At 38.4% G+C, this 13394-nt stretch overlaps 1 protein-coding gene across 1 annotated transcript in view; it reads left to right on the top strand.

The window, feature by feature from the left end:
* Window positions 1-775: 775 nt before the first annotated feature.
* Window positions 776-13394, top strand: part of LOC124282141 (nuclear pore complex protein Nup98-Nup96-like) — a 51979-nt gene continuing 39360 nt past the window's right edge. The window contains 7 exon segments of the mRNA XM_046718140.1: window positions 776-942; window positions 3861-3947; window positions 5124-5156; window positions 7809-7982; window positions 8979-9119; window positions 9335-9430; window positions 10769-10917. Coding sequence (XP_046574096.1) covers window positions 3893-3947; window positions 5124-5156; window positions 7809-7982; window positions 8979-9119; window positions 9335-9430; window positions 10769-10917 — 648 coding nt within the window. The 5' untranslated portion in view covers window positions 776-942; window positions 3861-3892.

Raw genomic sequence — 13394 nt, 5'->3', positions numbered from 1 at the left:
TCGACGCTCATGCTGTTGATCACTAGATTGTCTGGTCCAGATTCGATTATTTACAGAGCGATGCCATATAGCTGGACTATTGCCAAGTGCGGCGTTAAACAACAAACCAACCAACCAACTTTGAGTTGCTGAGAATACTGATGTCTGTGTCAGTGACGTGTACATCTGATACAAATCATGCTAGGCTTTTCTGAAGTTTTGACAAGCACACAGTCTCGCCTAAGTCCCAGTTTCGATTCCCATAATGTGTCGTCATTGGTAAATGATGCAAACCTGTGGCAAGCTTCGATTCCGCGAAGTAAAACCCGAGCCATATTTTAAAACTCGGAGTGTTGTTTCCCTTTAATTAATGTCGTGACTATGAGTTACTGTACAGGACGGTTGGGGGCAGTGACAACTAATCTTACACTATCGACTCCTAAATATCCAATTGCCTCTCTTTTTACAGCTAAATGCACACGTATTTGCATAATTACGATATATTTGTCCCCCAATACTGTTGATTCCATACGCAGTCTGTGGACAAGGCATAGTGCTTGCTATGAAAAGATCACAGACGTTTGTTTGTATACCTGAAACATAACCATGCAGCTAAAATTACCATATACAATATTAGGTGAAACTGCATCTTTTCTAAGCCCACAATGAGTGCATTGTGTGTTTAAAGTCATTACAATTGAATACCTCTGTATATGAGTTTTAATGTGTAAGTAGTTGTTACGGATGTATGATTTGGGTTGATCTATTTTTAGGTTACCCTGACGCCATTTGGGGATCCCCAAACGTGCATGACGCCATTTTTATTTTAGGCGCCATTGTGGGTGAGCCTGCCTTGAACTAGATTTGTGCAGCTGAATCAGGTTGCAATATGACAACATAGCAACTCTATAAGAACACCTGGAATAAACATTGTGAAACATACACGATCAAGGCATACACAAGGTGAGGGATGGCGTGTTTTCTTGGATTTTGAAATCATAGTGTCGTTGTGGATTTTTGAAATGGAGTGTGATCTCGTCTCTACATCCGTGTCTACTTTTACATCCTCTGTTTACATTCAAACAGCCCCCAACTTTAAAAATTACTCAATGTTTCAGTCAGTATCTTATTGGTATGTATAAGCCAGTGAACGTATGATATGTCGCTGTAGGAGAATATTACTCGTTTGCCTTTATGTCAATGTGTAGGCAGCCAGGCTCGGACTCCTGCGAGTGGCCATCGTGATTTCCTCAAATATTACTTGGGCCGTATTGCTTACACCTAAATTTAATAATTTTGGGCTGTAGGTAATCTTGTTGTGGGAGTACTGCACTTTACCGGGCGCACTTTTTCAGATTATAATTAGCGCAGCTGGGGTTCCCTAACCCTAACCCTTACCCCTAACCCTAAGGATCGTAAAGGGTGCCTAACCCTAAGGATCGTAAAGGGTGCCTAACCCTAAGGATCGTAAAGGGTGCCTAACCCTAAGGATCGTAAAGGGTGCCATACCCTAAGGATCGTAAAGGGAGCAGCGAGGGCTGCGCCCGGTAAAGTGCATTCTAGCCCTTGTTGTTTGGTAAGACTTCTAACACTTTCTTTTAAAAATATTAAATCACACCATTAAAGAGTGCAAGGGGACTTGTAACGTAAGTTGTATTGCTGAAGATAATACGTCCTAGGAGTAGGTCCAACACTGAGTCACTGAAAGCCATTTATATACAAATACGTAAAGGGATGTAAAACACAAAGTTGACAGCCCCTCTCGAATTGTTGATTTAATTTTAGCTTGAAAACACATACTTTTTAAAGGTTAAGTGCAGATTTTATTATCCGATTTTGGGGGTGCAAGTAATTATGGAGAATGAACCTGTGCTTCAAATTAATCAAAAAGAAGTGCAATGTTGAAATAATACAGAAAGGAAAGTTAGGAAAAGGATGGGATTTTCCAACCCAGTGAATTCTTGATAAATTTGATAACCATCTGAAATATAAAGTAATCACCTCAGATGTATATTCTCAAATCATAGTTTTTTAGTTAACAATAATTAATAATGAGAATAATTTACATGTTATGCCAAAAATATTTTTATCTGAGTTTCTCATCAAGTGCACCTTACTTCAGTAGTTTCTGTCATGTGCCTCTGATAACAAGAACCAGGTCCACATCTTAAGATGAAGTTCTCATGTTGCACTTGTAGCTATGCAGATAGGAAAATCATGTTAATCTGATGCATTTCAACCAGTGTTTTCAGTTCAACCAGTGTTATCAGAGCCTCGTACCAAGAGATATAATACACACCTAGAATCAAGGGTATGGGATAAATACATTGCCACAAAACTTGTGTAATGTTTGGTAAAAGTAGTTTATTTTGGTCAAACATTTATCAAAAGAACATTGGAAGTTATAATGGAACTAAGGCTGCAATGAATACACTATGTGGCGAATATGATATATATCACAAATATTGGGTAACGAATGTGAATAATTATTCACGAATACAATATTGTAATTATGTTATTGATGCACAATCAGTGTTCACGAATGGTGTTTCAAAGTAACAGGACATTGGGTCCTGTAAGTTTAAGATGTCTGTCTGACCCATTGAAAATTCACAGGACCCATGGAATAAAATTAAACACACATTTCAGATTTAACATTTCTTATAATTGGCTTTGAAATTATCAACAAACCTAAGAAAAATTAAGATAAAATAAACAGCAAACAAGTGTCACATGTCACATATTACATCTTCAGTCAAAGTCATTGTGAAACATACAGTCGGACACTGGGGCTGGTAGGTTGTAGACTTCTATCAGACCGTTGGCAAATCTGCCGGATTTGTCAGAGGGACAGACACTGTTCGCAAACACTGCACAATGTGGACACCCATGTTGACAGTGTAAATTTGTCACAGCAATAACCAGTGATCTCATGGCACTCAAATTTGTTATGTAATAGTTATAGTCGATTTTCTTTTAATAATGTGGTTGACTACCATGTGTGGCCTTGGCAAACTAACATGACTTGCTACTGCAGTGCAAGGCTAGTACATATTCCATTCTTGCATATCTAACTTTGAAAAAGGACATAAGGGTTCAAGAAAAACACATTCCCTTAAAAAAAATCATTAATATTCAGTTTTGGTGACCATGAATAACGAATTGAATTCATGAAAGGCTACAGTTAGATTCACCGAATATGCGAGTGAATCGTAACAGCCTTAATTGGAACATTTGTAAAAATTGTGCAGGGCTATTTCCTCTTGAACCTTGCCATAGACTTTTGTGAGGTGAAATGGGGTTTAACGTCATACTTGAGAATATTTTGCTTATATGATGATGTGCATGCGTGTGTATGTATGTGTGGCTGCTTGAACTAGCCCAGATTTAAGACGCAGTGAAGCATGAATACCCGACTCAGATACATTATACTGACTCCAAGTTAACCAGTCCTTGTTGTACCCATTTATGCCGAGCGCCAGGCAGGGACCAACAAGTACCATATTTTAATGTTTTGTTTGGTATGACGTGATCTGGGATCAAACCCACAACCTTCCGCTCTCTGGGCAGACGCTCTAACCTCTACACCACAGAGGCGGTCATAGACTTTTGTGCTTGATCCTTACTAACTGTTAAGAATGTATCGAAGTGTACTTTTATTGCTTACTTTAAATACAAGCATATCTTTTTGCAGGCAGAATTGTATTCATGAGAAATATCTACATGATCTAGTGTTAGTTCTAAGTAATATTGAAAAGTCTGAGTATGTTTTATAACTGTTAGGCAATTGTATCAAGTAATGAGTTGACAGTTTTGGGTTGATTTTAATTATCAATGCTTAGATTTGATTGTCTTAAGATGTATATGTTTTATATTTTCAGAATAACCCTTACGCTTTGTTGGTAGTACAGTGATGTTTGGACAAAAGCCAATGGGTTTTGGAACTGGATTTGGTGGAGGCACTTCTTGTAAGTATTATTTGAAATAACTTGTAGTCTCACTATGTTGACATGTTTAACTATCTTGAAGTGAAATAAATAATTGTCTCAGTGTTGTTGTGTGCAAAGTGAAAATCCCAGCTTGTTCCAAGACACTTATTATATTACTGGTGATAATCACCTGTGAAGATCCAGGTTAGAATTGGTCTTCAGCAACATATGCTTGTCGTAAGAGGCGACTAACAGCACCAGGTGATCAAGCTCGCTGACTTGGTTGACACTTGTCATGGTATCTGAATTGCCAAGATTGATGCTAATGCTGTTGATTACTGGATTGTCTGGTCTAGACACAATTACTTACAGACCTCCATATTGTTAGAATAATGTTGTGTGTTGTGTTAAACAATAAGCAAAGTAATGATAATGTATACTTGCCATTATCTTTTGTCGTGATATAACCCATGGAGATCCGTGTTAGAATTGGTCTTCAGTAACCCATGCTTATCGTAAGAGGCGACTAACAGGATCAGGTGGTCAGACTCGCTGCCTTGGTTGACAAGTGTCTTTGATGTAGTGCGAGAAGTATACCCATGTGGGGATTTGTAGTTAGAACCATTGCTGGACATTAGCGGCAACTAAGTATATAAGCTGGTCAGGTTTGGTGACCTGGTTGATTGTATGTGATCATTGTTTGCAATATCAGCCACAGGATTAGATTCTTGAGAGGCATTTAGAAGTTGGTGGCTATATAAGTCGAGTATATGGATGGCAACTTCTTGTTTATTTTATATCACAACGTTTCTGGGCTACTTCTTGCCCCTGATCAATCACCCGAAGAAGGGGCAAGAAGTAGCCCAGAAACGTGATATACAATAAACAAGAAATCACCTGAAGAAGGGGCAAGAAGTAGGCCAGAAATGTTGTGATATACAAAACAAGAAGTTGCCATCCATATACTCGACTTATATAGCCACAGGATTGTCTGGTTCATGTTCAGTTATTTAGAGGTCGCCTTCTTACAGCTCGAATATTGCTGCATGGCAACATGTACACATACAGTAATCATACACAGAGAGGTGAAACATCTGTATTTTACACCTGTACCTCTAAGTGCATTCAGCTGCCGCCAATTAGCATTTGTTTTCCTCGTCGATTTTGTTGTCATTTGTAAGTCATCATTGAATATATCTTTGAATTCTTTTGCAGCCACATTTGGAAGTTCGACACCATTTGGACAAAGTAAGGGATTTTCTTAATAATTAATCTAGTCCGTGTTTGAGAAATGAAGACAGGTTAGCTGGATCAGATAGAAAGTGTTTACATAAAATTTTCGTAAAAAAAGTTAAACATCAACGGCGACATGCCGAATCGTTGCTTTGTCGTCAATTGCTCCTAGAAATGTCGGCGATGGTGTCCCACATGCACAGATTTCCACAGGGCCCGCGGTTAGTGCTAAATGGGTTATGTTTGTGAGTCTTGAAGCGGCGTTGTGGAAACCTGAAACGATATCTTACTTGTGTTCCAGATAAACTTCGCGGAAGTTAAAGAATCAAAACTACTTACTAGTTGTAGTAAAATATGCATATGATTTATGACCATAAAGATTTTCTATGAAACAACTTGTAACATAACGATTTCTTCCCTCGAGGCGAGGTTGTGGTCAAAGTAACAATAATATTGTAAGTAGTATTATATGACACCCACCTGCTGCCAGGAAAGAAATTGTTATGTTATCTGCTATGTCATGCAAAATCCTATTGGCCATCAATAAAATACATATTTTACTACCAGTAGAAAGTAGTTTTGATTTTAGTAACTTCGGTGAAAACAAACCTAAATACCATTTATCCTCAGACTGGCGGATGTTCCCGACGAGGTAGCATCATATTTAAAAATAAAAAAATCTGTTAGAATTAATGAGATTATAGTTTGTTTTCATCAGAGTTAGAAACCAAGACTACTTTCTACTCGTAGTTAAATATGTATTGGAATCAAAACCAAGCGGATTTTGCATGACACAACTTATAACAAAGCGATTTCTTCCGCAGGCGAGGTGGGGTTCGAAGTCACAATACTGCTGCGATAAATTTCTTGCTACATTCCCATGGTTAATGTCCACTCACCAGTATGTAGATACTAGTCAATGTGCGTCTTTATATTTGGTCTTATAATCCTAATTAAATACTTGTATGCATTTTGAAACTAAATAAAAAGCAGGCGATCTGCTGATACTTATAGTGAATTTATAACAGAACTGTAATATCTAGACATTATATAGTTTGCCAATGTGAATCATAATTCGCGCACACCCTAGTGCATGTTGTCTGTCTCATTACACTTCACGGCGAAAACAATGATTCTGTTGATATGCTCACGACAAATGAATAAAACAAAATGCAAATATTAAAATTAAAACAGATTAAAGTTATAGGAACAATATCAGGCCATTACCTTGTTAGGAATGTATCCATCAATATCCACAAAACTGTTCCAAATGATGTGTCTTATAACAGTTTAATATCTGAAAAAGTGATAAATCTTTTCAGGTATTGGTGTATAGTCTCATTGGTCACCAAGATAGCACACCTGGCAACTAATTGCATAATGTCCGCCTTTCTTTAAAAACAGTAATTTAGTTAGCCAATAATGGGCAATCAATCAATGTATTGCGGTTAATCCTTTGAAGAAGAGCGTTGTTTTCATGAACACCGACCGACAGAGTGTATTCAGTATAGATTAGTAAATCTACATACATAAACACTACCTTTTGACAATTCGGCTGTGTAAGATAAAAGTAATCAATCAGCGTGTTATCGGTTAATCCTTTGATCGATGTTTATAATGTTGAATATTTACTCCAGACACAAGAAATGCCAAATGGGAACCTTTGTCGGGTAATCTAAGTGTGTTACCACTAATTATACCTGTTATAAATTCATTAACTGACCATCAAATGAATGATGACAAATAACATGTGTAGGTTTATACCACCTAACACGGGGTTACAACAAGGGAGTATTAATTGCTGTATTAGTGTGAAAACCAATGGGCCGACACTGTTTGAGAATACAAACAGATTTTTACATGACATGATTAAATATCGAGGTAAAAAAACACAGAAATGGGATCAATTTGGATCAGTCATTATACAAATAGGGCCCTACTGACACCAATGTCGATTTTGACAGAATCGTCTATGAAAACAAGTTGTAACTCAGAAACTAGGCAAAGCAGGAGACAAAATTAAATGACAGTAGATTGTGAGAACATATAGCTTTCATTTTCCACAACAATTGTCCGCGATTTCATGTTTATACAAGCCTGTAAACAAGATAATTCAAGATTACATGACAATAAGCCCAGTGGACAACCAGAATTATATTTGAGGCCTGAGCAATCTACATGATCTATGCTTGTGAATGTCAATATAGGCACCTCAAGAGGATAAGGTGGTCGGGCCAAGGAATGTCAGTCACTGTTGGGTCCAGACTTATGAGTGTTGAATGGCTGTGTGGAGTGTTAAACAACAAATAAACAACAGGAATTTAGACTGATGCATGTGTGAAAACCTATTTAAAAAATCTGCATGTCATAACTTTACCATGTGGGATTGTGTTCTCTGACATGATGATGAGCTGACCAATCCATCTTTATTCCATGATGAGGGATAATTGTAAATTGGATGTGTATAAGTCATATGCATTAGTCATATTAAATTTGGTACAGTAATTGAAGCCCATTTCTGTTCTCCCTCATTGGTGATATTGCTGGAATATTGCCAAAGTGAACCCCCCCACCCCCCAACCTTGCATAATGACAAGATTTCTCAAATGTTGAAAAGTCAATTCCTGACTCTAACTTATCTATTGGTCATTCCATGATCTGTTCCAGACAACAACTCATTCGGGAACAAGCCAGCTGGAGCTGCAGGGTTTGGAACACCAGCCTTTGGATCAACAACTCCAGCTGCAGGAGGCTTGTTTGGCGCCAACAACAACACAAGTGCTGGAGGCTTGTTTGGTCAGAATAATGCTGGCACGTTTGGGAACCAGTCAACTGGATTCAGTAAGTTGTTATGAGAAATAGTGCAAATATGGATGATTAGAATGTATTTTTCCTACAATGTCAAATGGATTTTCTGTTAATAAGCACCAAATTCTGACTTCTGTTGAAGAATATGTGTCCCATGCCTGTCATGTATTTTGATTGAATGACCAGATTTATATGATTTCATGTTGTTGCATTTTCCTTTAAATCAAATTTTTTACTCCAATATGTCACGACACTGCTGACACACCATGAAAAACTGGAATACTGTTCAGGGAGGTGTTGAACCCAACTCAGATTTTCAGACACTCAAGAATATCCATTGTTGTCTCTATTATCGCAGACCAACTCCATGGTGTAGTGGTTAGAGCATCCACCTGGAGAGCGGAAGGTCGCGGGTTCGATCCCCGACCACGCCATACCAAAAGACGTTAAAATATGGTACTTGTTGGTGCCTGCCTGGCGCTCAGCATTAATGGGTGCAACAAGGACTGGTCGGTTCGGAGTCAGTATGATGTGTCTGAGTGGGGTATTCATGCTTCACTGCAGCATGGTATCAGTGGGCTAGCACTATAAAACCAGCTTCAGTCTGGGCTAATACAAGCAGCCGCACATACACATACACACGCATGCACGTCGTCATATGAGTGAAATATTCTCAAGCACGACGTAAAAGCTAATTTCACCTCCTCTATTATCGCAATGAACAGTTGTAAAATGTCACTAGCCTACAACAGATATCTTAAACACAGGCCATAGGTCAAGAGTTGACCATATCTGTGACACAACACAGGTTGTTACCTGCCAAGTGAGCACTGCCATTCAGAAACGTTTGATGTCTAAAAAGTTATTATCCGACGATACTAAGTTTCACATCAGTTACTAATTTTGAGTCTTTGAGGGCACATTTGAATATTGAATAACATGTTATTCACAATAAAGAAGTTGACATCAATAAATCTTGCTTTTCATAACTTTATGAGCTACATAAAGTAAGGCACATATTTTCTTCAGACTTTGGCAACACTCCCAGTACATCCAGTGGAGGGGCGGGAGGGTTGTTTGGACAGACACAGACCCAGTCAGCAGGTGGGCTGTTCTCAACACCACAGTCAACCACATCAGCTTTTGGAGCCAAAACGCCAGGATTTGGTGGTGAGTGAGAATAAGTGCTTATGTCATGAAAACAGCAGTGTATAGATGTATAGGCAAATATAGACGTACCTACACCGAAACGTTGCACTCATTGCAATAAAGAAGTTGATTATCCATAGAACTTGGTTTTCCTTCAATGGTTGATATGCTAAAACATGTTGCATCTGTTTTCACTTGTTTTGAAAGTTACTGACATTTTTCATTTTCCTGGTCAGGATTTGGAACTTCCACGGCTCCTTCAGGGGGATTGTTTGGCCAGCAGAACCAGACAAACTCAGGGGGAATGTTGTTTGGTCAGGCTGGAGCAGCAGGTGAGTGTTCAGTACCCATCCTTCTACAGAATTCAGATCTAGTGAATTTGATCTGTTGGCTTATAAGGACTGAGTTTTGAGTGAAAAGCTGATTACAATAATATATGTCCCAAGTGGAGCGAGGATTTTCTGTTATTAAGATGCATATTAATTCTGTGAATACTTTAAAGTACCCCATGGTATGTATCATTAAGATGATATAACTAGAATACTGTTTAAAATGGTGTTAAGCCCAGCTCACTCTTACTCATTCATGCGTGGGCGTTTCATATATGGTCCATTTGTAGCTGAGACTATGAGTGAGTTTAGTTTTATGCCACTTTTAGAAATATTCCAGCAATATCACAGTTGGGACACCAGAAATGGGCTTCACACATTGTACCCATGTGAGGATTCGAACCTAGGTCATGGGCATGACAAGCAAACAATTTCACAACTAGACTACCCCACCACCCCCTGAGACTATGATATGCAAACTGCATTATCCCAGTACTTTTTTAATCAATATCATATGAAGTGACTAAATGCTGTGTTTAGTGTCATCTCACAAAATCAGTATTGAAATGAAGGTATTGCAGCAGATTGACCCAGGGTGTTTAACACAGTAGAATGGCAATATAATACACTGGATATCAAGGCTGCATTCAGCGATTTTCAGAACACATTTCAGTCCTGTTTCCCTTCAGTCTAAGTAAACTTAGGCTCAGTATTATTTGTTACACTGCTATACTGAGTCTAACAAAACCTTGTGGAAGGTTGCGTTAGGTAACCTTTTCAATTGACCAATCAGAACACAGCTTACCAAATCGCGAAAGTTGACATTCGCACATACCTTTTGAACTTTTACCTCGAAAAAGTTTTGTACCCAAACGATTCCGAATGCTATTTTCCGTACGATTGCTTCCGAGTGATGCACATGGAGCACGCCACAACCGTGAGTAAACAGTCGCTGAAAATAGCGTTTTGTCAGTATTCAAGGATGTCAGTTTGCGGAAATAATGATAACCATGTCAACAGAAACCCAAAAGCGTATATTCTGCAGGTCATACATCTGTGTTTTATGCAGGTTTTCATTTGTTGTGAGATCAGTGTTGGCGACCGGTGAAGAGTAAATCCATTTTGTAAGTCCCGCGAACACTAAATAGTAGCCGTTGTCTGATTGGTTAAATCCATTCTGTCGTCTCACGATTAATTGGACGGTCATAGGTCGCTCAAAGGTTACCTGACGCGACCTTACACAAGGTTTTGTTAGACTCAGTAAAGCAGTGTAACGAATAATACTGAGCCTAAGTTTACTTAGACTGGTTTCCCTTCATCATACAATGTTTGTTTTGTCAGGGTTTGCTAACAATGCTAATGGCACTACAGTCAAGTTCAACCCTCCAAGTGGCCAGGATACTATGATGAAGAATGGAGTGTCAGCCAGCATCAACACAAGACACCAGTGCATCACAGCCATGAAGGAGTACGACAACAAGTGTCTTGAGGTACTGTCGACAACTCATGGTTCTACTTTCACCTACAAAACAGGTGGTCCAGGAGACCCCAGAAATATATTTTAATGTTCTTTGAAATATGAGGATCATGTATAGTATGGAAATAGTGCTGTGTCCTGTAAGATTTGGTTATGCCAGTAATTACAGGCCCTTTATATATATGTTTGTGAAAAATGGTACAGTGAATATATGCCCATCCTTCTGGATGCAATATGTTTTTTACTGTGACGTTTCTATACATTTGTGCATAATGGACTTTATACTTTGGCCCAAGTTTTGGGTTAAAGATTGACCTGAAATTGTCAGGAAATGCACTGTTCTTGAGTTTCTAGCTTTTTATCCCACCGGCATATAATGCGGTGGGATATAGTCGTCGCCTCGTCCGTCCTGTCCGTCCGTCCGTCCGTCCGTAATCATTTTGTTTCCGGACCATAACTCAAAGACCGTTCGATATTTTTTAACCAAAATTGGTAGATATGTCAAAAATAACCTAAGGTGGTGCCTTTTGCTATTTACAGATAATTGTCATTTTTATTTTTCTCGGTTTCCTTGGAAACGTTTTGGACTTAGTCTTAAAGAAGGGTGGGCTTGCTTTCCGAGCATAACTCAAGAACCGCTCAATATTTTTCAACAAAACTTGGTAGATATATCAAACAGATCCTAAAGTGGTGCCTTTTGCATTTCACAGATTTTTGGCATTTTTATTTTTCCCGGTTTCCATGGAAACGATTCGGACTTAGTCCCAAAAGTGAGGGGTGGGCTTCGTTTCCGGAGCATAACTCAAGAACTGTTCAATATTTTTCAACAAAACTTGGTAGATGTATGAAACAGAACCTTAAGTTGTGCCTTTTGCTATTTGCCGATTTTTGGCATTTTTATTTTTCCCGGTTTCCATGGAAACATTTTGAACTTAGTCTCAAAAAGTAAGGATTGCTTTCGTTTCCGGAGCATAACTCAAGAACCGTTCAATATTTTTCAACAAAACTTGGTAGATGTATGAAACAGAACCTTAAGTGGTGCCTTTTGCTATTTGCCGATTTTTGTCATTTTTATTTTTCCCGGTTTCCATGGAAACATTTTGAACTTAGTCTCAAAAAGTAAGGATTGCTTTCATTTCCGGAGCATAACTCAAGAACCATTCAATATTTTTCAACAAAACTTGATAGATATATCAAACAGATCCTAAAGTGGTGCCTTTTGCTATTTGCAGATTTTTGGCATTTTTATTTTTCCCGGTTTCCATGGAAACGATTCGGACTTAGTCCAAAAAGTGAGGGGTGGGCTTCGTTTCCAGAGCATAACTCAAGAACCGTTCAATATTTTTCAACAAGACTTGGTAGATATATCAAACAGAACCTTAAGTGGTGCCTTTTGCTATTTGCAGATTTTTGGCATTTTTATTTTTCCCGGTTTCCATGGAAACGATTCGGACTTAGTCCCAAAAGTGAGGGGTGGGCTTCGTTTCCGGAGCATAACTCAAGAACCTTTCAATATTTTTCAACAAAACTTGGTAGATGTATGAAACAGAACCTTAAGTGGTGCCTTTTGCTATTTGCCGATTTTTGGCATTTTTATTTTTCTTGGTTTCCATTGAAACATTTTGAACTTAGTCTCAAAAAGTAAGGATTGCTTTCGTTTCCGGAGCACAACTAAAAAACCGTATAATATTTTTCAACAAAACTTGATAGATATATCAAACAGATCCTAAAGTTGTGCCTTTTGCTATTTGCCGATTTTTGGCATTTTTATTTTTCCCGGTTTCCATGGAAACGATTCGGACTTAATCCCAAAAGTGAGGGGTGGGCTTCGTTTCCGGAGCACAACTCAAAAACCTCTCTATATCTTTCAGCAAAACTTGGCAGATATGTGAGGCAGATATTGAAGTGATGCCTTTTGCTATTTACAGATATTTGTGATTTATTATTTTCTCGGTTTCCATGGAATGATTCGAACTTAGTCTCAAAAAGGAAGGGATGGGTTTTGTTTCCGGAGCACAACGCTAAAACTTCTTAATATCTTTCAGCAAAACTTGGCAGATATGTGGAGGTAGATCCCAAAGTGGTGCCTTTTGCTATTTGCAGATTTTTGTCATTTACTTTTTTCATGATTTCCATGGAAACGATTTGCACTTAGTCTAAAATCAAGCTGGACTTTAGGTAACTGTCAGATGATTTGTTCTTTCAAAGATGTGGGGGCCGGGGGGATATGTCATCTTCTGATGACTCTTTTGGCTTCGTTTCGAGCATAACTCAACAACCGTTCAATATTTTTCAACAAAACTTGGTAGATATATCAAACAGATCCTGAAGTTATGCCTTCAGCTATTTGCAGACTTTTGGCATTTTTATTTTTCCCGGTTTCCATGGAAACGATTCAGACTTAGTCCCAAAAGGGAGGGATAGTTTTCGTTTCCAGAGCACAACTCGAAAACTTCTTAATATCTTTCAGTAAAACGTGGCAGATATGTG

Source organism: Haliotis rubra, unplaced genomic scaffold, assembly GCF_003918875.1.
Source record: "Haliotis rubra isolate DU_JTF1 unplaced genomic scaffold, ASM391887v1 Scf1, whole genome shotgun sequence".
In the NCBI taxonomy this organism is placed as follows: domain Eukaryota; kingdom Metazoa; phylum Mollusca; class Gastropoda; order Lepetellida; family Haliotidae; genus Haliotis; species Haliotis rubra.
This window is presented reverse-complemented; position numbering and strand designations above follow the sequence as displayed.